The sequence below is a fragment of the Dermacentor andersoni genome, chromosome 6 (assembly GCF_023375885.2).
Source record: "Dermacentor andersoni chromosome 6, qqDerAnde1_hic_scaffold, whole genome shotgun sequence".
NCBI classification, from domain to species: Eukaryota; Metazoa; Arthropoda; class Arachnida; order Ixodida; family Ixodidae; genus Dermacentor; species Dermacentor andersoni.
Window position 1 is genome coordinate 165,447,909 of NC_092819.1, and position 25,641 is coordinate 165,473,549.

Sequence of the window (25,641 nt, forward strand, 5' to 3'; positions counted from 1 at the left end):
ATTAGTTGACCTACGTAAACGTACTCCTTCACAGACTCTGCAGGCTAACTTGCGATCTTGAACTCTTGTTCCCTTGCCCGGTTATGCAACATTATCTTTGTCTTCTGCATATTAATCTTCAACCCCCCTTTCACACTCTCCCTGTTAAGGTCCTCAATCATTTGTTGTAACTCGTCTGCATTGTTGCTGAATAGAACAATGTCATCCGCAAACCGAAGGTTGCTGAGATATTCGCTGTCGTCTTAAGCCTTCCCAGTTCAATAGCTTGAATACTTCTTCCAAGCATGCAGTAAATAGCATTGAAGAGATTGTGTCTTCTTGTCTGACCCCTTTCTTTATAGGTATCTTCCTACTTGTATAGAATTAAGGTGGCTGTGGAATCTCTGTGGATATTTTCCAAGGTATTTATGTAAGCGGTCTGTACTCCTTGATTATGTAATGCCTCTATGACTATTGGTATCTCTACTGAATCAAATGCCTTTTCATAATCTATCAAAGTTTTATTGTACTCTGTGGATTTCTCGGTTACCTGATTAATGACATGGATGTGATCCATTGCAGCGTATCTCTTCCTGAAGCCAGCCTTCAGGAAGGGATACTCTGGTTGACTAAAGTCCAGTATCGCCCTCATTCTATTCGAGATGATTTTGGTGAACATTTTATTTATTACTGGAAGTAAGCTTATGGGCCTATAATTATTCAATTCTTTAACGTCTCCCTTTTTGTGGATTAGTATAATGTTTGCATTCTTCCAGCTTTCTGAGACCCTTGCAGTGAATAGACACTTCGTATAGAGAGCTGCCAGTTTTCCATGCATTATGTCTCCTCCATCTTTCATTAAACCTACTGTTATTCCATCTTCTCCTGCCGCTCTTCCTCGATTCATGTCTTGCAAGGCCCTTCTGACCTCATCGCTAGTTATAGGAGGAGTCTGTGCAACCTGTTCATTACTGCTTCAAATAGAGGTATCGTGGCTCCTCTGGGTACTGTACAGGTCAGTATAGAATTCTTCCGCTGCTTTTACTATACCTTCGAGATTGCTGATATTACCCTGCTTATCTTTCAATGCATACATCTTTGTTTGTGTTATGGCAAGTTTCCTTCTCACTGATTTCAGGCCGTGTCCATTTTTACGACTTCTTCAGTCTTTCTCACCTTATAGTTTCGTATATCACTCATTTTCGCATTGTTGATCAGTTTTGACAGTTTTGCATATTCTATTTTATCTCTTCAGTAGGACACTTTCATTCTTTGTCATTTCTTTATTAGGTCCTTTGTTACTTGGGAGAGCTTGCCTGCTGGTTGCCTTAGTGCCTTGCCTCCCACTTCAATGGCTGCCTCTTAAACCAGTCCAGTTACAGTTTCATTCATTACCTCTATGTCATCTTCATCCCTCTGGTCTAAGGCTGCATATTTGTTGGCAAGTACCAGCCTGAATTTGTCTGCTTTTACCCTTACTGCCTCTAAGTCGACCCGTTTCTACTTGACCAACTTTGCTCTTTCTCTCTTCAAATTGAGGTGAATCCTAGCTCTTCCTAACCTATGATCACTGCACTTTACCCTACCTATCACTTCTACATCCTGCACTATGCTGGGATCGGCAGAAAGTATGAAATCAATTTCATTTCTTGTTTCACCATTAGGGCTTTTCCAGGTCCACTTTCTGTTGCTATATTTCCTGGAAAAGGTGTTCATTATTCACAGCTTATTCCTTTCTGCGAATTCTACTAGCATCTCTCCTCTAGCGTTCCTAGAATCGACGCTGTAGTTGCCAATTGCCTGTTCACCCGCTTGCTTTTTCTCCCCTTTTGCATTCAAGTCACCCATTACTACTGTATACCGAGTTTACACTTTTCTCATTGCTAATACAACAACTTCATAAAACTGATCTACATCCTCATCGTCATGACTGAATGTTGGAGCGTAGGCTTGTACTACCTTTAATCTATACCTCTTATTAAGTTTGATTACGACTACTGCTACCCTCTCAATAATGGTGTAGAATTCGTCAATGTTGCTTGCTATGTCCTTATGGATTAGGAATCTTATCCCGTATTGTTTCATATCAGGGAGACCTCTATAGCAGAGGACATGGCCGTTATTTAGCAATGTATAAGCCTCACTAATTTTAATCTTACTAAGGTCAATAAGATAATACACTGTTCTTTAAAAAGTATTTCACGGTAAAAAATTCGGCCATTGTTAGAATTCTGGACACCAGCATGGCACAAAAGGGTTAATGACAGTGCTGGCTTGAAAGTACCAGCATGACATGCTCTGTGGTTCCCAAGCCCTTTGTGACATTCTGTAAGCACTACAGACATTGCCAACTGGGGAGCACAAGAATGCTTCTCTGCTGAGCGGCTTCTGACTCGCACCTATGCAGTCACAAAGTACCATATTTACTCGATTCCAACGCGCCCTCGATTGTAACGCGCACCCGTTATCAATGACCAAAACAAAAAAAGAGTACAATACCGTGCATCTCGTGCTTTCATATAGAAATATTATTTTCTCTCATTTGGAAAAAACAGGTTTGTTTCCAATATGATCTTGGATTGTAGCGCGAAGTGACACAGACACAGACTAGAAGCAGATAGGACGAGCGCTAACTCTCAACTAAATTTTTATTAAAACGAACAACATATATATATATATATATATATATATATATATATATATATATATAGGTCATTGCAAAAAACCGCAGCATAAGAACATGACAATGTATAAAAACATCAGTTAAACATATCAGGAGGTAGGGAAGTCAAAAAGGAAACAACAAAATGACACTACTTCAGATTAACACACGTGTTGTGAAGATACTGAAATTCGCATTCTAACAGAGACAAAGATGCATGGCTAACGCAAGTGTCTCCTAATCTTCTGATGTGGAATGCCTCGATTATTTCCAGACAGAGCGGCAGGTGCATTAATATTAGACAAAAAGAACACAAACATTCACTAAACAATCCTAATGCTTCACATCTAGAGTCACATTGTTTCAATTGTGGTTGTAAACCTTTCTTTGAAGACAAAAATGCCAAACCAAACGGGAAATAATCGAGGCATTCCACGTCAAAGGTTAAGCCGCCAAGAATTCACGCCCGCCAATAAAATGAAGCATGCCTCGCTGCAAGACTTTGCTGGTACATGGTGCATTAGGATTAGGATTAAGATTAGGAGACACTTGCGTTAGGCATGCATCTTTGTCTCTGTTAGAATGAGAATTTCAGTAACTTCACAACACGTGTGTTAATCTGAAGTAGTGTCTTTTTGTTGTTTCCTTTTTGACTTCCCTACCTCCTGATATGTTTAACTGATGTTATTATATCTTGGCATGTTCTTATGCTGCGGTTTTTTGCTATCACCTATATATATATATATATATATATGTGTGTGTGTATGTACGTATGTGTGTGTGTGTGTGTGCGCGTGCGTGTGTGTGTATGTGTGTGTGTTCTTCGTTTTAATAATAATTTTGTTGAGTTAGTGCTCGTCCTGCCGGCTTCTAGTCTGTGTCCGTATCACTTCATGCTACAATCCAAGATCATGTTACCGTACCAACTCGCCCAACTTTCTATCCTTTTGCATTGTTCGCAATTCCCTATTATTCAAGAAATCTTTGCTCACTAGTTCTCTTCCTGCAGATTGGAAGGTTGCCTGCGTGGTCCCTATTCATAAGACCGGGCCTCGGGAATTGGTCTCTAATTACCGTCCTATATCCTTAATAAGTAATGTCTGTAAAACTCTAGAGCACATCCTATATACGAACATAATGAATCATCTCAATCCCTTACTAAATCCAAATCAGCACGGCTTCCGGCAAGGGACATCCTGTGTTACACAACTAACCGAGTTTGTTCATGAGGTATGCGAAGCCATGGATCGTTGTAGCATCATTGACTGCATATTCATTGATTTTAAAAAGGCTTTTGACGTAGTAGATCATGGTCTCTTAGTCCACAAGTTGCGCTGTTTAAATGTGAATGAGAAGGTTGTTTATTGGATTAGGGAATAGTTTAAAGTTTAAGGTGTCAGTATGTCACAATAAACGGAGCCAAATCAAATGTAACTTCCGTCACGTCGGGCGTCCCACAGGGTTCAGTTTTGGGACCGTTGCTTTTTCTTGTGTTCATTAATGACATATCAGAGAATATTACTTCCCACATGCGACTCTTCGCCGATGACTGTGTAGTCTACAGAGAAGTGAAAAATTCCCAGGATTCGCTTGCTTTGCAGGAAGACCTAAATACATTGCACCGGTGGTGCAAACAGTGGCACATGAATATAAATTTGCAAAAACAGTGCACATGTGTTTCACGAGGAAAAAGAATGTACCTAATTACGTCTATAACATAAACAGCCACTTATTGGAAACTGTTCTCGAATATAAGTATTTAGGTGTGTACATCCCCTCAAAACTATGTTGGCATCGACATGCTGATTATGTTGCTGGGAAAGCTTGCAAAATGTTGGGTTTTTTGCGCCGTAACACGAGAATGTTTCCACAAGACTCTAGGGATTTACTATTTAAAACGTATATTAGGTCCGTGTTGGAATATGCTTGTACTGTATGGGACCTGCCGACAAAGACCAACAGACAAAAATTAGAAATAATCCAGAACTTAGCGGCCCGCTATGTTTCTGGGAATTATAGTAGATACATTAGCGTGCCTGGCATAAAACAGGAATTAGAATGGGAACCCCTTGAAGTAAGAAGGAGAAAGCTAAGGCTTAAATTTTTTCATAACATATATTACGATAAGATTGCTATTCCTAGGGAGAAGTAAATTTTTCATCCACACTACAGATCCAAGCGGGTTGATCATAATCATAAAGTGCGTGAATTCAGGTCAAGAACCGATATGTTCAAGATGTCGTTTTTTCCTCACACTGTTCGAGAATCGAATGCTTTATCTTCATTTCCTGTTAATATTACTGACAATGAAGTGTTTGCATTGTCATTGTGACTGCCCTTGTAATATTTTTTTTTTCTTTTGTACACCCCCCCCCACTGTAATGCCACTTTGGCGCTGTGGGTAAATAAATAAATAAAATAAATAAATAAATAGAAGCACAAATGGAAGGGGCGAACCTTGCCACCAAGATTTTCACTGCGCTGGTACGAGTTGCATGGGGCAATAGATATCACTTGTCGTCGCTGTCAGACAACTGCTTATCAATATCAATAGACCAAAGCATTTCATCCTCGGTGCCGTCTATAGCATAGGAAATCCCAAACTTTTTAAAGGCCTTGTTGACCATGGCAGATGGGATCGTGCACCATGCATCTTCCACCCATCCAACAAAGTCTTGCAGCGAGGCACACTTCATTTTATTGGCGGGCATGAATTCGTGGCGGCCACTGACAAGCCATTCGGTGTAGTGCGTCTGAATTCTATCTTTCACTGGCTTGTTCAAACAAAGATCGAGCAGCTGGAGCTGCGATGTCATGCCGCCGGGTATCACGACAAGGTCGGTATTGCATGCAGCCAGCTTGTCCTTGATGCGCTGGTCAAGGTGGCACCTGAATGCGTCGAGCACAAGCATTCCACGCAGACCCAAACTGCCGCCGGGTAACTTCCGCCGAACATTATCAATCCAGTCAGTGACCAAGTCTGTAGTCATCCAACCTTTTTCATTTGCATGCACAATCACGTCACTCAGAAACACGATTTCTTTCAAGAGCGTCTTCTGTCTGAAGATAACATATGAGGGCAGCTTGTACCCACCTGCAGTGCAGCAAAGCATTGCGGTGACTAGTTTTTTCTTGGCCGGAAGACAAAACGGGCACTTGCTTCGCCCCCTTGTTTTCAACAGTTGTGGTGGCAGGCACGTCAAAGTAGAGCGGCATCTGATCGGCATTTCCAATCTGTCTGAAGTGGTCGCCGTTTCTATGGCGCAACTTCAAAACGTACCGCTGATAACTATGCCATTTCTCTTCAAGTTCTTTGGACAATTTTTGGTATATCCCTATCTGCCTTCAAAGAGAAAAGCATTTTCGTTTCATAAAATTTGATAGCCAGCACCTGCTTGCTTTGAAGTCACTCAGCAATAGCTCTTTCTGTAGGGCTAACTGCATCGCCTGTACTTTGAGCAGATCGGTCGTCACAGGCCACTGTGCCACTCACTGCTCTTGCATGTATTTTGCGAGAAGCTCTTCCATTTCGGCGAAGTGGCCCTGCTTCAGTCCACTGAAACCCTTCCTTGTTGCTTTGCTGGCGAAAATATTTTCCTTCTGCTTGCGCCAGTCCCGCACCCAAGTTTCGGGAACCCTGAACGCCCGTGATGTGGCCCGATTTCCGTCCGTCTCCGCGCACATGATAACTTTCCTTTTAAATACAGCATCATGGTGGACTCAGTGTGTCTTCGCAGTCGGTGCTTTCATGCTGATTGAATAAACGCAGAAAACGTGAAGACAGGCGGTAGACTAGGTTACACCTGCGCCTGGTTACACGTACAGCATGGACGTATGCACATGGAGGAAGCTACGGCAGCTAGGCTAGAAGCGTGTAAGAGGCAGGCATTTTTCGAATGCTGATGGTGATATGGTAATGCAGATTTAGGATCGTACTCAATTTTAATGCGCATGCAATTTCTGGACCCGTTTTAGCGGAAAAAGGTGAGCATTAGATTCAAGTAAATACGGTAATTATTTCTGCAAGAGGCAGCCAATTCAATGCCAAAATCGTGGTACTCTAACATTTCTTCAGCTCAAGGAAACAATTAGGCCTAGAAAGTTCAGGCAAGTTGTTCGGAGCTTCAACTTGGTGCTAACGTTCCCCAGAAAAATTGTGAACTTCTGGTGACCTTTCAAGGGCACACAGCTTGACAAAACGCTTTGCCACTGGCACCTTTGAAACTTTTTTTACACCATGAGCCAGCAATAGTGCACCTCATGGAGAATAACAAAAGCACACTTGACTTTTGTTCTAAGAAATATTGTGTTTCATAGAGCTGTTTTTGTGGTATTCAAGTCAAGAACAAGAAAAAAAATATAACTGGCAGTAAAAGACAATAGAAAGTAGCAAATAAACTCCTGATAGTAGAATAATGAAAGCTGTTCACAATGAACCAGTCATAAAAATGTTTTTGGAACTTTTGGTGGTTTTCTAGAAAAAACAGTTGGCACGGAAAGGGTTCTGGGTAGATGGGTTCTATGGTTATTATCAGCTCATTAAAGGGCTGCTAAACCACCTCCAATATTTTTTAAATGTTTCAAGTAAACAGAGTTCAGAATGCCGTCACGAGCAATGATGCCAAACGGGGCACAGCTATGTGCCGTGGGTGTGCCAAAAAATATAAAAACAATCCCAGGCTCCTGTCCGGGCCTTTCCAGTATCCCCAGCACTCGTCGTGACGCCACCAGGGTGCATATGGTGATGTCATCAGGAGCAGACACTGTTGATTGGTCGAACAAGAACCTGCGACATCCGGTTAGCCTGCTAGCAGGTACACGCGCTCCCTGCTCTTCCTCGTCGGTAATCAGTAACTATGGCATGCAACACAAGGGCCAAATCGCTCCTGTTCCAACACAGTCGTGCTTAGCGGTCTGATTAGCTGCACCAATAGAGTCCAACAGTGTTTTGCGATGGCTAGAACGCATCAACTGCGAAAGCGCCAACTGGAAAAATGAAACGACGCGACACCGGCTGCCTCATGATGACGCCCTGCGCAATGCCTGGTGCACTACACAGGGTCCATGGAAAGCGGCACGCTTCGCAACAGCACGGGCCGGCACGGCAGCAACAGCGGGTAGCCGAGGAGAGCCGAGTCGCTGTAACTAGAAGGTGTTATGAAAAGCACGTGGGTGGTGACGTGTGCCACGTGACATATGGAGGAGCACTAGGCGAGGAGCACAGACCAGCCAAAGAACAGAGGGTAGCGAAGGAAAGAGCCAAACGAGCAAGGGCTGCGTTTCGGTCATAAAATGCATGCAACTCTGCTACTATGGCACCATTTCGAAAAAATTTTGCGGCTCTGTGTTCGTGGCAGACTCGTGCATAACTACAGCACCACAACTAAATTTAGACCTCGAAGTGGTTTAGGAGCCCTTCAAGAGGAAGCTTTAGCTCGAGGGATCCTGCCTAAATACCTGAGAAATAATTTTTCATTGACGACCACAACACCGAATTTGGTGAAGTTTGCTGCACTTAAAAAAACGGCCATGGCTTAGCTTGGTTAAGCCTGGTGATTAATAGTGTCCGTAGCGCCCCTGGTGAGAGGAGCGGGAGTTAGGCTGCCGTTGGTGGCTACCGCCTCGCCTCGCGACGGCGTGAGATGGGGCCCCGTTTTTACACAGCTGGTGTGACGTCACACCGACCGTAGCGCCCCTGGTGAGAGGAGCGAGAGTTAGGCCGCCGTTGGTGGCTACCGCCTCGCCTCGCGACGGCGTGAAATGGGGCCCCGTTTTTACACAGCTGGTGTGACGTCACTCTAGGTCACGTGGTGTGACATCACGCAGCGAGGTCACGCTAAAGGTCAATGGTGCCTACCACTGCCTCGCCACGGAACGGGCTGAAGTGCGACCTAAAGTAGTATTGCTTCGCAATAAAAGAAAAGTTAAAATCTAGTGCACAGGCAGAAAGTTTTCATTTTTCCAAGCGGAGAGGGGACCAGCTTTCTGAACCCCACCCGTGTGTGTGTGTGTGTGTGTGTGTGTGTGTGTGTGTGTGTGTGTGTGTGTGTGTGTGTGTGTGTGTGTGCGTGTGTGTTTGTGTGCGTGTTACCTTTAATAACAGTTGCACTTGAAGAAACTTCGTCTGACCTCAAAGAAGTGTCTTATACTTTGCCATCAGTGATAATACTGCTCCACCTTTCCAGCAAAACTGCAGAGTCCGAGTATAAGCGCTCCTGCACATGACTGCTATCGAATCTGATTCTAGTGAATCATGCTTGGTCTCGTTTCAGTTACTGAGCGAATTAAATATAGCATTCACAATCTCTGCATGCAAGTGGCGATATTTCCGTCCCTAATAAATGCAAATTATAAGAGATCTTTTTCGTGAGTTGTTAGCATTGCCTACTGGAAAGAGAAGCAATACTGAGACATATCATTCACGTGCATTTCACACACTGTTGATACTCTGCCGATGGGGTCACTGAAGTCTGCAGTTCTTTTTCAGGGTCAAAAAAAGCTAGCAAAGCAATTTGAAGCGAGGTGAACATAGAGCAACATATGCATTCTCTTGGCATAGACTATTCAAACCATTGGAAATAATGGTTAGTAGGCTGCCTCCTTCTCTTTAAAACATAAAAAAAACTTTGTCCTGTGTATATATTTAAATATATTGTGTCTGCCCATGGTATTCACAGTGGAAATTACAAAAAAGGAGAGACGAAGTGAAAAAAGAATGTCCAACTATTACGATACTCCCTAATGCAAAATTTGAGCACTGCTCGATATGCATTTTCATTTCGTGATGTATTGAGGCAAAGGATTCGAGACGGAAATCCCTGCACCGACTGGCAGTGGGCCAGTGCCGTCGCAGAGGGAGGAGCAGTGTGGGAACGCTGGCATGACGAGGACGGTGAGGACATCACGCGGCACATGTGTAGGTAGAGGGAGAAAAACAACCAGCAACAACAATCTCCCACACTGGTGTGCATGTCCCAATTTTGTGCTATCACCAGAGCATCTGTGTTCATGAAACAGCCCACAAAGTAATCCCTCTCATTGCTTTCTAATGGTCAGCACAAACAAGGCTACAAAGAACTAATTGTCACGTGCTGAAGCAAACAAGCTTTCGTGCTATGATTACTGGGTCATTAGCTACTTAATACAATGGAAAAGACAAGAACCAAAATTTTTGTGTCAGTACTCCTTTAAAGGGCCTCTCACCAAGTCTGGCCATTTTAAGCTGACAAGCGCAATGCATACAATGCATCTTAACGATTGTGTCTGCTAAGTATTACATTGCTATGCGCTGTGGAAAGAGCTTAAATTTCAAACCAAATGCCATTTTTGACCTCCTCGTGGGTGCCGTGCTCCCCGCTGGAGAGTCAACACACACCTATCGCACAAGTGCACCTACGTATATGGCAGCGCTGCGACTTTGCTCACAGACAGTGACACGTGACTTCAGCAATTATTCAACACATCAGTTTTTGTTTAATCTATTGCTTCAATAGACAAATTGAAGTTTAGCGAAATAAATCCCACAAACCGCATGTCTGCAAGCATTTGTTTTACTTCACACCACAGCAAGAGAGATGTGCTTCCATTTCATCTGCTTGTTCTACATCGTGCAGTCATGCGCACAGAGAATGAAACTATGTCATTGTAAAAACAATTAAAGTTGGGCGAGTTTATATCTATTCATTATGCAACCACAGTGCGCACAGAACAAATGAGGATACAAGGCAAAGGTAACACACAAGCGCCATGTGTTATGCCTTGTGTCTTGTTTACCATGTGTCTTGTGTGTTGCTTACCATGTGTTACCTTTGCCTTGTGTCTTGTTTGTTGTGTGCACGCTAAAGTTTCATAATAAAACTACGTCATTTTTTACCATGCTCCAGTACCGCAATCATGCTCTTTCATCCTCTCATGCCTCTAATGCAGGAAAAGGCTAGGCGTGACAAGGGGAATGAGTGTCTATGTTGGCAGTGATGCTCACCTCCTGAAATCATGGGTTCACGCCACTTCAAGTATTTATATCTCTGCTATTAATGAATGGGTTTGAAAAATTGTTGCCTTAGAACACTCTTTAGAAGGCACGTAACAACTTCCCAGGGTGCCTACCAAGTTGACCTTTCCAAATTCCCTGAGTTTTGCAGGTTTTCCCTGAGTTTCCCAGGTTTTCCCTGAGCACCTTTGCAAAATTTCCTGAATGAGCCAGAACATTGTTTTATGTCAAGACAGGCTGACACCATGTTGCTCGATGCTGTCGCTCTTTAGTAAGCATGTTGAAACAAAAAAATGACTTAATCCAGCTTGAATAGTAAGGAGTAATATCTATTTTATTTAAAAAGAAAACAGAGGGTACAGCGAAAAGAACAATAAAACCCATTCCAAATTGAGTCGAACATATTCAAATACGAATGAAAAGGAGATGCATACATATGTAAATATTTTTGAATATGAGCTATTTCTATCAACTGATAGCAAGCTCATCGGTATGAGGCCTGAAGTTGTCACAACTAAGGTTCTCTCTCAGCAGCTGGAAAGTCAACCTCAACTGCTCTCACATACTCTCAGCTCGTACACAACATCTCAGTGTTGGGTTTCACTGCTTTAAAAGTTTATGTTGGTTTGAATGAGGGACACCTGCATCTCGGCGTCAGCCAACACTTCGTTTTTTGAGCTCAAGCTCCTTCAAAGAGGCGGCGGCATGCTTCCTTTCCCGTTAATTCCTAATTGTGTCGGTCCTTTCTGTTCTCATCCTCCTCCTGCCACGCATTCACCCTATGGATCATTTGAAGCATTGTCTTGGTCAGTTGTACAGTCAACGTCCGATTTTTCGGACTCCCTAGAGGCCACAAAAACATCCCAAAAACCGGGCAGTCCGAAAAAAATTAATGCATGTCTTTAACTGCCCTTAAGGGCTAAAATTACCAAAGGCACGTCTGAAAAAGCTCTTAAGGCCTGCCAGTACACTTATTAGGCACATCGGTGCTCGTACTGTGACAGGAGACGGGGGTGCACGCGCATATAATTAAGGAATATATACTGTGTCCCGTGACAATTGCCCCTTCCCACACTTGTTATCCTTCACCGCGTAATGCTGCTGTACTAAGGCAAAGCTAATTTTCGGAGACTGGCATTACGCAATGCGCTGTGCTCTGCAAACTTCGAAGCCAATCGTGAGGATTGCGAGGATTACAAAGGCGGAGTCGGTGCCATTGCTGACAGCGGCGAATTCTTTCAATGAAAAACACAGCACCGCACGGCAAGAAGCTTAATAACGAACATAGAAGCAACTAGGCCTAACGTTGCCACGGTGGTGGCTACGGCTGCCAGCAGATCTGCGTGTGAGAGTGCTGGTTCGAGGCGGCGGTGGTGGCTTTGATTAATGACATTTCGGACCTGCAGTCAGGGCAATATACATTGACTATATGGAGTTAGTGGTGGTGTCGCAAAGCCGTGCAAATTATCGGACATGGTCGAAAAATTGTGCGTCTGAAAAATCGGTTGTTAACTACTCTGGCAATACCTCGTGCCGATGACACGGCATCAATGACGATTCGTTGCAATTCCTCCGTTACTGGAGCCAGCATTAACACGACTTTCCTTCCCTTTCAATAAAATTACAGCTAATTTTCACTGATAAAAACACAAATTCCCTGAGTCTTCCCTGAGTATTTCCAAACTATTCAAATTTCCTGAGAATTCCCGGTTTTCCCGGTTGGTAGACACCCTGCTTGCAGCGTATAACCAAAATTTGCTATATGGCCTGGTGAGGGGCACTTTAAGGTTTCGACTCCTAGAGACTTTATTCTTCTCAAGTGCACTTCAAGACGTCTGCCGCACATTCAACATGCAGAACTGGGTATTTTCACAATGTTTAGAACAGCAGCAGTTCCAGAAAAGTGATGACTTCAATCAGCTGCATAAATTTGAGCTCGTCCAGCAGTTGTTGGAGCTCAATGCTAAAGAATGTGAAAACTGCAATCTGAAGCAAAAGAAACATTTGCTGCCAGAACTGCACCTTTTCTTCATGAAATCGAGAAACTGCTCCACTGTACAGTCCCACAAAGACTAACGTTGTTTTTCCCCCAGAAATATTGGTAAAACACATATTCTAAATCTCTTTTGACATCAACCTTTTTTTTTTGTACATACATGGACTTTTTATAGTTTGTTGTTTCACATTCTCATAAAATTGTTGGCTTTGAAAATTTGTTTCTTATTTATTAATGATTTTTCTTGGTACTTATGCATTTGGAAAAGCCAATTAGGTTTCTACAATTCATAATGCTGCAGTATATATGCTAAGGGTTGTCTATGGCAACAATGTTTTTCTTCTTATACCCGCATGAAAGGTTATTTTCCCATGGTAACAAAAGATTTAATTAGCTGAGTTCCAATATACTTTGAATAATGCTTATATTGTTAGTGAATACATTATCAGTAACAATGTGGAAAAACAAATGTGTGCAAAAAATGTTTATAGTACCTTATTGCTGCAGACTTAAGGGCTGCTGTTGACCTCAATAGCTCCTTGACGCTACTGCTTTGGAGTACAGGAGAATAAAGTAAGTTCAATTTTCATGGCACCCAGGGCATTCTTACTTATGTTTATCCCCTGCACGCTTGAAATTTACACTGCATATGCCTTGACAAGTCACACTTTATAAAACTTGGGCTGACATATGTTTATACAGCTATTGCTTTAGTCCACAATCTCTGCAGCATACTGCAATTATACTAGTGCCCTGCATTTTTCTAGCTTCTCCGAAGAGGTTTAGGAATGCACCCACTTTATCCAAGGCAGGTGAGTGGGGCCGTCCAAACTGATTTTTGTTTTTTGAAAGATCTTTTTTTGACCGTCCTGTTGGATATTCCTTGCGATTACCACAGTTAACCCAAGCCTTCATGATTTGACCCGCATATCATACACCACACTCTCGGTAACCTTCAAAGCATCATCCTGATTGGGCATTGAGTTGTACAGCAATCATATGAAGTCACTTGATGAATGAACAAACACAAAAGGCTCGTTGCTCAACTCGCAATTGCTGCTTATGGTTAAAATTTTCATTCCAGGCAATGACACAGCTTGATCCAGGAACAGCTTTCCATAATCCCTAAGCAAGGTCACGGAAGGGAATGCTGGCTCACCAGTATGTACATGGATGGAGGATGCTGGTAGGCTGAGAACTTGGCACTGAGTGCCTCCAGGTTTTCTTTGGTCAGCCGGATCATGCTGCGGATGTTCCTCAGCTGCAGGCACAAAGGGACATAAGATGGTTACTCTTGCTGTGCACCGCAGGCGGAGCATTGCTAGTTACAGAGTGTGATGAAAAAACAAGCAAATTAGGAGTGAGCAAGCACAAAAGAGAAAACTTTAGACAGTGGCATGTGCAGCACAAGGCTCAGCACAGTCACTTCCTTCACATATTGTGCATCAAAGCTAAAGAAAAATTGTAGGTCAGTTTAAGCAGAGCATGGCATCAGTAAACGATGCTATGTGAACAAAAGAAAGGTACATGCAAACAGAATTGCTGCCTGTTGTCCTGATGAGTGATGCAAAGAGAAAATATGACTTTCAACTTCTCGAAACTTACTACATTGTGCAAGGCAACCTCACCATGATGACACAGGAAAGAAACAAAAATAGGCATGTTGCACTAAGATTGTCTGAAACAAGTATCTTCAAATGGCAAAATGTTGGACTGCCTCGAAAAGGAGTTGTCATAAGCCTTTGACCCATCAGCTGCAAATATAAGGCTCCATTTAAGCTGTACATTTATTTCAACTAATTAAATCTGCTTTACTTATGAGCAACCTGCGAGCGCTAACGTTGGTGCGTGTGTTTCCAACTTCACACCATGCTTTACGATGCCAAAAAAGAAATTGCAAGTTGCATACATCACAAAGGAAATAAAGCCACAAATTGTCTACCTAAACAAGTCTTTCCGTAATATCACAGAACTTATATAATCATGGTTTAAATATTACTTCAAATGTCATTTTTGCAAATTCTAATTACATTTTTCTTTGACTGCACACAGCAAATGCTGGATAATTACGCACAAGGTTATAGATGGAAACAAAGAAAGCAAGGCACCATAGACATCTTTCACACACTGCATCACACACACACCAAGGACAACATAGGGGAAATTACTTGCGCTTAATAAATGAAATAAAGAAATGATAAATTAATGGAAATGAAAGTGGATTAAAAACAACTTGCCGCAGGTGGGGAACGATCCCACAACCTTCACATGCGATGCTCTACCAATTGCCAAGGTCTGTAAGTGGTGGTGCTGGCTAACACTCCCAGGGTTCTACAAAGAAACATAAGTACCCAAGAAAGTGGATGGGGAAACGGCGCCGTGGTAGCTCAATTGGCAGAGCATTGCACGTGAAATGCGAAGGTTGTGGGATCGTTCCCCACCTGCGGCAAGTTGTTTTTTCATCCACTTTCATTTCCGTCAATTTATCATTTCTTTATTTCATTTATTAAGCACAAGTATTTTCCCCTATGTTGTCTTTGGTGTCAGTGTTTGCTGGCTTCTTATGATACAACTAATAAAAAATCAGGCCCCTCGGTTAACGCGCTTTCTTCTCTCATTTATTACACACCAAAGCAGTAACAATGCAGCCCATGGGGCAGGAGTAAAAATCAACAAGAAAAGCCATCTTTTTCTTGAACAGAGTGGTGGTAAATTCTTGGCTCAAGCAGAATGCTTCACTACGGTTGCTGATACAAGACATTAGAATTGGTACTTCTGTTGCAACTGTGCGATTGTGGTGCCTGCTCATTCTGTCGGCCTTGTGCTTTTCTCGCTGTGCAATACACCTACCTTGCTACTTAAGATCATCAGCCGTGCCACTTTTGAGTTAACAGTTCAACCTCTAACATTTCCTACGGAGAACTGAACATGATATTGTGGAATAAATTTCAGAAATTTGAGAAAGCTTTGTGTACTAGTGGAAAATGTGTTGATCAAAGGCTTGTAGTAATTACGAAATTCAGAGCAAATTTACTGCTACCGTAGCACAAGAGTTTCTTGTACATGATCACTGTGAGAAACAGGAAACACACGACAGTTTTGAAATGTTACTAATAATACTACAAGCATTGAAATTTATGCCTTAAGGAAACACTTTTCTAACTAAGAGAATGGCCACACTATTAGAGGACATCACATTATAAATAATCTGTTGCAAATTTTTTAAAATCTTTCAATTATAAATGGAGTTAGTTGTCGTTATCACACTGATGAGCAGATTTCTCTCTCTTTTTGTCTACGCTAGCATACTGGAAGCTACACAAGGAACATGGCAAGAGGGCAAGGCTCCACCCGAAGGTGGAGCATCTTACATGCAAGATATTGTTACGCGAACGAAGGATTAAGCACTGGAGACTATTTACAGAGTATATTTACGAAGGATAACTGCAGCGCTGGCCAGTTCAGTCGACAGCTCGAGAGCCAGAGCGCGTTCGTCGTCTTTGTTGGGATGCCCGTGTGCATTGTCCACAAGAAACATGCAATATGCATGTATCATTACCTCTGGCGGCAGGAGCACTGTCCCGGTGCATCTAAATATCGGTCATAACAGGAGAGTAGTATGGTTTGAGGCGTGCGACATGCACAACGTCAGTGGAATTTGGGGCAGATGAGGCACTGGTACTGACAGAGGCGATTTCGTAAGTAACTGGAGTCACAGCACCAACACTCTATATGGGCCTGTGTACCGAGACAGGAGTTTTTCTGACAGGCCAATGTGACGAGTCGGGGACCACAGGAGTACCAGAGATCCAGGCGAAAAGTGGATGTCTCTGTGTTGGCGATCGTAAAAAACGCTGTTGCTTCTCTTGGGAGGTCAGGAGGAGTGCACCGGCAATTTCGCGTGCTTGGGCTGCCCTGGTGATGGTGTCAAGTGCACACTCGCTGGTCTCTGCTGCGGCAGATGGAAGGGATGCGTCCAGTGGCAATGTGGGATCTCGGCCAAACAACAGAAAGAACGGGGAATAACCGGCAGCGTCGTGACGCAAAGAATTATATGCAAAAGTGACATAGGATAGGGCAAGGTCCCAATCAGTATGGTCAGACGAGTCATACTTTGCAAGCATGTCTGTTATGGTGCGATTCAGACGCTCCGTGTTAAGACGTAGTCAACTTGTGCTTAGTTGAGCAGGACTGCAGGATGTCAGCGATGACTTTAGAAAGAACTATCCGACCACGGTGGTCGGACAGTTGGTGTAGAGCACCATGCTGCAGAATCACGCTGTGTAAAAGAAAATCGGCAACATCTGTGGTGCAGCTTGTTGGAAGCGCACTGGTGATGGCGTAGCGCATGGCGTAATTTGTCGCCACAGCAACCCACTTGTTGCCAGACATGGATAGAGGGAAAGGGACAAGTAAGTCTAAGCCAACGTGAAAGAACAGCTCCGAAGGAATGTCGAGTGGTGAATGCACTCGGCAGGGAACATCGATGGCGTTTTTCGGCGCTGGCATTTTTTGCATGCCGCAACGTATTTCTGGACAAAGGCAAGCAAGGCCTGGCCAAAAGAAGCGTCGGTGAATCCGGTCGTAGGCGCAGGAGATGCCAAGGTGACCTGCTGTTGGTAAATCGTGAAGTTCTTGGAGAACAGCTGACTGGAGGTGCTTGGAAATGATGAGGAGTAGGGCAGGACCATCGGAACATACATTGTGGCGGTATAATACACCATCCCAGAGAAAAAACAGCTGAAGAGACGAATCAGAAGGCGAAGATTCCAAGCCATCAATGATGGTGCGCAAGGTGGCATCACAGCGTTGCTCATCGGCAGCGTGTAGCAGCTGAGAGATGGAGCAAACGCAAGTGTCAGCATCGGGGTCAGGGTCGGCAGGTGGTTCGTCGACTGAATAGCGTGACAGTCTGCATCTTGATGTAATCGGCCCGACTTGTACACTACTGCATAGGAATATTCTTACAGCCGCAGAGTCCAGCGACCAAGCCGGCCAGTAGGATGCTTGAGTGAGGAAAGCTAGCAGAGCGCATGGTGGTCCATGATTACAGCGAAGTGCGTGCCATACAAGTATGAGTGGAATTTGGAAACTGCCCAGACGAGAACCAGGCATTCACGATCTGTAATCAATTAGTTGCACTCCGCTGTTGTGAGGAGGTGGCCAGCATTGGCGATAACACGATCTTGACCTTGTTGGCGCTGAGCTAAGACGGCTCTGATACCGTGACCACTGACATCGGTACGCACCTCTGTAGGAGAGGACGGGTCAAAATGGGCCAGTATATATGGTGTGGTGAGAATGTTGGTGAGGTAGGCAAATGCGGCAGTTTGAACGGGGCCCTCCGTAAATGGCACGTCCTTCTTCAGAAGATAAGTAAGTGGTCAGGCAATCGCTGCGAAGTGTTTAATGCGAACAAAAGATTAGGCACTGGAGACAATTTACAGAGTATATTTACAAAGGATAACTGCAGGGCTGGCCAGTTCAGCACACAGCTCAAGAGCCAGAGAGCATTCATGGTCTTCGTAGGGGCACCCGCATGCATCGTCCACAAGACACACGCAATATGCATGTATCAATATTGAGGGGCTTCAAGTTTACTTATGTACGGTTAGTTACGCAGGGTATAACACAAAAGCAACTGAGGATGTGATGCACCAACCACTTTAAGGTGAGAGGGCTTGTTGCATCCACGGCATTCACGCTATGCAGCACACCGCTGCTGTCTCGAAGGCCATGCAGCTACGCACAACTGTCCTGTGCAGACCAGCAGCACAAAGATCAAACACTATTTGTCTCTTTGAGATGAGAATCTTTTTCATTTATTTATCTTAAAATCTGCAATAACAGTGTTAATGACAATGTTCTTGCAATTGCCAAATCAGCCAAAAGCTGTTGGCGGGCGTTCCTGCTTGCAATGACTACATCGCAAGGGTGAGAGCAATGGATTTCTCACTTTTCTGACACGAGATTGCAAGTTCCCTGCTGCATGCAGTGCAATACTATCTGGCTCACACGTTCACAAAAGCATCTACTACGGATCAGCAATATTTTCATTACTTTGCTGAAAAAGTGCTTCAGGGTATGTTTAAGCCCTATCTGGCAACACAATGTGCCAGATAGGGCTGCCAACCACTGCAAATTCAGCAGGACAGTCCCGACTTTCGAGTACAAGTCCCGAGTCACAAATTGACTTTCTTGCAGTACAGTAAACTCTCATTTGTACGAACACCGGTTTAAGGAATATTTCAGAATAACGGACTTTTACAAAATCCCCGGAGGGTTTCCTATGCATTCTACACAATAATCTTTCAGTTAAACGAATTTCTGAATAGCAAATATTTCAGTTGAACGAACTTGAGGCTCCTGCTGGACAGTAAAACCGGCTACAATTAGAAAATGCTGGCATAAATCTGGCCTTTCCCCCCTGTGCGGTGTGGGGATGCGTGACTCTCACGCGTCCCCTGATATGTTGTTTTCCCGCATAGCTCCCGTGTCCTGTAATCCGGCTTCGCCACGTGGCCTGGTGCCCGAGGCAGTCGGTGTGGTTGAAACGCATCGCGAGAGATGGCACGAGTGTGGCTGTGCTAGCGCCACCTAACAGCGGGATCGCTTGGGTGTGGGAAGGAGAAGGTTCTTCCTCTCTGGCTCCGGGTCGGCAAGTGGCGTGGTCATTCAGCGCGTGCGCCGATCCATGCTTCTGCGGGACCGTCTCGCGAGGCCTTGTTCGAACATGCCACCGTTTGGGTGACCGTACGCGCGAACGTCCAAGTGTTGGTATTCAGCATGGGGCGAACATATTCGCTCGCCATCCGGTTGCGGTGAGTCGGACTTCCGAGATTTGTCGCGCGCCCATCGGCATGTTTTGTGGATAGCAACTCGGCTAGCAGGCATTGATCTATGAAAGGTGCAATAAATGCCCTTGTGATTGTTTGCACTACTGTGTTGTCGTTCCTTTGTCCCAAGAGCACGGGTGAGAATCCCACAGCAGTGAAAGCGAGCAAAAGGAACAATGCGATGACGTGAGCGACCCTGGAATGTTAAGAGGGGTGTTGTCAGCTGGATGTTGACAGCAACGCTTGATTTGAACACTGTGCAGCGACAGTGAGCTCATTACCTGTGCTGAACTATTAGATCTGGAAATTGTTTCCAGTGTTTGTCCCAAAGAAGGTGCAACGGCAAAGGCAGATTCAAATACTGTAACTCTAGCCAAGGCTATAGGTTGCCTTGGAAAGTTGGGAGACTTCGTGTCTCGGCAACAAGCTGTGCCAGAAAAAGTGCACAAAAACAGACACTCTAGAAAGCTGTGTTACTTCCTATACTTTAGGAGCCCCAGTGCAAACGCAAATTACAGATATCTTTTTCAAAATGAGATTATACATTCAAGAATCCTTCTGCGAGATCTAGAACCTAAATTTAATTGGAAAATAATAAAAAAACACATATACGGGCCAGGGTAGCCGCGGGATTAGCAAGAAATTGCCAAAAATGTTCGAACTTCCCGCCGTCATCATTTGCGAAAGCGTTGGCCGGCGGGCGCCATATTGAGCTTGTTTGGAAGCTGCTTTATTTGTGTGTATTTTGCACCGGTTTGAAATGGCGTAGGTGAGGAAGAACCAATGCTATTGCGTCATTTCTGTAGGATGCGCCCGTGCCGCTGATTGGCCAAAGCACGCATGCCCCCTGCGCGCCTCGCTCCTATTGGTCTGGCGCCATTTGGGTGCCGATTCTCGTGTGTCCGACAGGCTGGTCGTTCTCGTGCACGCTGCGTGTTTCTCTCTGTGGTTTTATTGCGCAGCTGTGAAATTTGTTCAGCCGCTCGCTTCTCGACAAGTTCGATAAGGTGTCTTTTTCGCCGCCCAAATGGCTGGAGGAGATCGTCATCTGAAGACTACTATGCGTCAAGCGTACGGCAAGGCGCGAAGGCGGCCGTGTAATGCGTGACAGATGACGAATAGGCCTGCCATGTACCTGCAGTTGCCGGTTGCTGATTTGCCTGAAGATTCTGCCGGATCGAGTTCCGAGCTGCAACTCGGTACGTCTAGCATCAACACTTCGTGATCATGCTCTGCGATCCGCTTGTTCTGCCTCAGTATTCGTGTAGCACTGAATTATACCGCTAGTGACGAGTCCTTGTGCACAGTGAGGAAAATAGTGTGCTGTACGAAACCAGACAATCAAAACAGCTCGTGTGCGAGGAGAAAAAAAAAAAAAGAAGGCGGGGCCCATGACCCATGGCGTCATATGCGTCACGCGATCCTCAAGGTCCGGTATAGGAGAACACAGGGGAGGAATTTCGCTTGCGGAGGCTAGATGGGGTGAGTGGAAAGAGTGTCTCGCTATGCAGTGGAGCTCGCCTCCTGAAATCATGGGTTCGCGGCACTTAAATATTTCTATCACGGCTATTAATGAGCCGATTTGAAACATTTTTGCGGCATAACGCTCCCTAGAGGACGCGCTTATGCTTTCAGCTTATAACCAAAATTTGGTACAGGGCCTGATGAGAGGCCCTTTAAAGGGCGCCTCACCAGGTCTGGTCATTTTGAGCTGAAAGGCTCCGTGCATACAATGCTAGCTAACTATCGTGACTGCTAAGTATTGCATTGCTATGCGCTGTGGAAAGAGCTGAAATTTCAAAACCGAATGCCGCTTGTCCTTCTCCTAGCGGGCGCTGTGCTCCCAGCCAGAGAGTCGACGCATATCGCACAAGTGCGCCTACGTAAATGGCAGTGGTGTGATGCTGCTCATAGTGGCACGTGATCTTGAAAATTATTCAAGGCAATATCTTTTGTTTGTATAATCTGTTGCTTCAAGAGAAGAAAAGTTTAGAGAACTAACAAAACACACAAACTGAATGTCTGCGTGCGTTTGTTTTACTTCGCACTGCAGCAAGAGAGATGTATTTCCGTTTCATCTGCTTGTACCCATGCACCAGGAGCTGTCGCCACAGCCAGCGCAAATGGCAGTGTAACCCACAAATGCGGAAGTCATGGATGCGGATCCCACTAGTGGTAAGTTGTGTTTTTATTCACTTCCATTTCCCTTTAGCTTATCATTTCGACACTTCTTTCAGGACTACAAATAATTTTCCCAATGCTATCCTTGACTTCATATGGTTGTTACAGTTATCTCTCAACATGCACACTGACCTCCTAATTCACGGTTTCCTTTCACTTGCATTTCAGCTACATCATTCTTGCGTCATGGGGTATGATGATGGGTATGAGCCCATTCTTGGGCATTCCAACATAACGGCTATGTGCCACTACGGCACAAAGGGTGTAGAATGGTTACATGCATTTAGATGCGTAGTACTTCCTTGCACATTACTATTACATACCTATCCGAGATGCCTTTACATGTTATACAACAGAAGTCACAATTTCGGTATACAGTGGTGTCCTTGTAGCATCGTGATAGATAGGCTGGCAGCAAAATAGTGGCATGTAAAATTTTTTTAACTGCGCTTCTAAGCAAGCTCTCACAGCAGAAAATATTGAATTGCATAAACACTGCTGTTTCGCGGTGCACCAAATGCCAACACATCGTTGCAAAAAGCAAAAAGAAGCTATCAGTGAGACTTGTAAGAATACTCGTGCTTCACGAAGCGAAGAGGAGCACCAACAATTTCCCAAACTCATTTGAGAGAGCCACATTCTTCCTCACGTTGCGTGAAATCTATGCAACAAACATTTAATACGCTTTATGATATGCTGTGCAAGCAAAACATTAGCACAGACACCTACATTGCGAGGGATCTGCAAAATGCTTCTTTTACTGGTGCATACTTTTTTAAATCCCAGTTATGAAGAGGGCATCTGCAATGTAGTACTAATAGTCATATGATATTGAAAATAATTCGGAGCAATTATTTTTCTCTTTACGCAAATATTAGGACAAGCAAGAGTATAATGCTCTGAGACACACCCAGATAGCTCTCATGAACAAGAAAGCATTGCTACCATAACAAACATATGGGACCACATAACAAACATGTCCTTTTTATAATTTGTAAATTGGATTAAGCTGCTGGTAATAAAACAAGTTAGACAGTTTGGTCAATTTGCTACCGAGTGACTCTACATGGCAATCAAAAGGATCAAGAAAGTTCATTCGAGCATGGGCAACACAAAAGTGTAAAAGAAAGAACTGTTTGCCCCTTCATGCTGCCACTCTTTTGGAATAAAACAAAGATATCAAGATTTTTAGAAGAGTGGTCTTCCTTCTATATTAACTGCAGTATAAAGCAGTTTCTAGCTTCATAGTTTTCCTACACAGTCACTGACTGCAATGGCTAGGCCATTCTCTGGATGAGTGAAAGCTTCTTTCCTAGAATGTGTCTGTGCCTAGCTTGAAGCCTCGAAGAATGAAGCATACTTCCGCGACACAAAGTTCTGCACAAAATTAATTCACCCATCTGAGATAAGGCAGAAGCCACATTTCAATACAATATGCTGCTGTCTGATGAGTACTGTGTTTTTGAGGCCACAAAGGCAACATTTCAAATAAAGAAAATATGGGCAGACAATACCGCCAAATACTAGCATTGAATAACAAGCGCAAATGTCCCCAAGAACAGGAGAGCAACACATTCTTGAGCTGCTTGTGTACTAGTGTCCCAAATTACAGTAACCCTGCAATGAACACCTCCCATTATGTGCACTGAGAGTCCCTATTCCATTTGGCTTCAAGCAAGCAGTGCATAGAAACCAACAAACACCCCTCCTTCCTGGGAGCCAGACTATCACAGATGTGTCACAACACTCGCCTTATTAGTCACGATAACCTCCCCACGTCCAACAACGATCTTCCAACAAGGTGCAAGAATGCATACTGCAGGTACCAGTAGGCACTGCTCAAGTTGCCCCATGATGGCCTCAAAGAAAACGAAAATCTTGTACTGAAAAGCTGAAAGGAATGCCTCCTCTACCATTTTACATGCTGTCACTTGGCTGCCAAATGCCTGCAGCATAGTCAGTCGGCTATTCACAGTAAAGAGAATAGCTGCATCTCGTCTGTGCTAAATGTGTGCCGGTTTGAACGTCACGCTGTCGCGATGCTGACATGTGCAGTCACACGGACTGAAGGCAAATAACGATTAACGAGGATCAGACATCGTCAGTCACCCAGTTTCCCACAGGCAACGCAACACGACGTTGGCCATGCAGGGTCGCCAGAAGAAAAGACGAGCCATGCGGGTTCATTGTGAAACCACCGCTACGTCCATGCGCACACAGTTCGCGATCAGTGTTCGTACAGCAGCAAGTCGACGATGAGCGAGACACACTGGTGGGAGTGACAACGGAGCAAATGCCGGTGCGCGACAGCGGAAAAGGCCGAAGGACGCGCCTTATGAAGCGAAAGCAATCACTGGGCCTCGACCAAAACAAACGCCAGCGAATGATCTGCGATCAGCTGTGATTGTGAAGTAATAGGAAGACCCAACCGTGGATGCGCCACGACTTCGGGTGGTAAACAAACGCTTCGCTGCGGGTTGCGCCGGCTGGGCACCGACAGCTACACGACGGGGCGGTTTTCGCAGACGCGGTCTCCCGCCATCGGTGAGGTCGAACCATCGCGTCTTGACGTCTCAATACCAACGAAGCCACTTTTCAGACGGCTCGACGACTTGGCACCGCGAGTGATACACGAGTAAGATAATCATAAAAAATAAAAAGGGGGGAGGGAACGGTGGGGGAGGGGGGTGCTGGCGATCCGCAGCCTCGAACTCTGCTTTAGCACGACAGACGCAGCAAGTACGACCCGTCCGCCAGGTCACTCGAAGCCACTCGTAGACGCCAAAACACACTCCAGCTGCAGTGCAGCAATCGGGCCGAGAATGACATGCGCGCTTCCAGCGGTCGCCGCCTTTGTTGGTTCGCTGGCGGGCGCGGCGCTCGGCAGGTGGGAATTACGGCAAAGCGCGGGCTCGAGCACCGCCGCCTATGTGCACGGGTGATCGCTGCCCGTGCGGTTGAGGACGGTGGATGCGAGCACGGCACCGTGCGTCGCCGATCGAGCGCCGCTGCTAGGTCGACGCGCTGCGTGGGGGTCCGCGCTCGCCAGTGCCCGCTGTGAAGCAGAGATGCGTAAGCAGCCTACCTCGCCCGACAGTGCAACCCTGTCGTCCTGTTCGTAGCTTGCAGGCGGCGAGTTCAGTCCCAAAGGTGGGACCGAACCGTTGTATGGTTGCTCCGGGACCACGGCCATCTTAGCTCGCACAAATAGCCAAATGGCCCTTGGGTCACGTGACTGTACGGTGCTGCCACCCTTTCCCCCTGCGGCTTTGCTCCCTGTTCGCCCGGCCTGCGCGGCTGCGGCGGCGGCTGCAGTTGGAGTGAGTTGCGTGTGCGCGGCTGCATTCAACTGCTCTTGCTTTCCGCAGTGGATGTTGGAACGGTCGTACTGGCCCCCTCACTCAGTGTTGGAAGTTGCTAAGTGAAGCTTGGGCCAGACGGCAAATTCGTCAGAGGTTATGAGAAGCGCTTAAGTTCTACGAATCTTCGGTCGCAAAGCAGCGATATAAGCTTGCACAGAATGTTACGTATGAGCGGATGTTGCACCGCGCGCGTTTTGCATAGATCTCTTAATCGCTGTGGATTATTCGGAGCCGTGGTGACTCCATAAGAATGTGTGCGCGCACAAGCAAAAGTGCTCGTGCCGCCTTTTGCTTGCGCCGCCGCTATAACGCGCCCGACAGCTCGGGGGGGGTATGTTTACACCTTTTATCGATATGAGCTCTCAAATCTTTCTTCTCTCAACTTCAATAGTCGAGCCTCGTCCTTACCCTGTAAAATGTGCATGGCCTTTACCGTCAATGCGTAATTTTGCTCACCCACTACCAAATTAAGGTAAAGTTTTAATAGGAAAACTAAAGTATATCGTTTAAGAATACTTTATATCATATATAAAGTATTTATATATAAGTGTATATAATATAGAAGTTATCCTAGAGAGAAGCTGTTTTGCAGCATTGAAAGGTCGTTCAAGGACGACCAGTCCCTTCTGCCCAGC

General features: G+C 45.0%; 1 protein-coding gene and 1 non-coding gene across 3 annotated transcripts in view; one reads left to right on the top strand and one right to left on the bottom strand.

The window, feature by feature from the left end:
* The window catches only part of Raf (Raf oncogene), a 167,697-nt gene extending 142,843 nt beyond the window's left edge, over positions 1-24,854 (bottom strand). For both annotated transcript variants that reach the window (XM_050172267.3, XM_050172266.3), the window contains exons 1-2: positions 24,730-24,854; positions 13,787-13,888 (exon numbers count right to left, since the gene is read on the bottom strand). In XM_050172267.3, the coding sequence (XP_050028224.1) occupies positions 13,787-13,888; positions 24,730-24,837 (210 nt within the window). In that variant the 5' untranslated portion in view covers positions 24,838-24,854. The remainder of the gene's footprint in view (positions 1-13,786; positions 13,889-24,729) is intronic.
* Positions 15,004-15,076, top strand: TRNAS-UGA (transfer RNA serine (anticodon UGA)). The gene has a single exon. It is a non-coding gene; the product is annotated as a tRNA-Ser (tRNA).
* Positions 24,855-25,641: the final 787 nt, after the last annotated feature.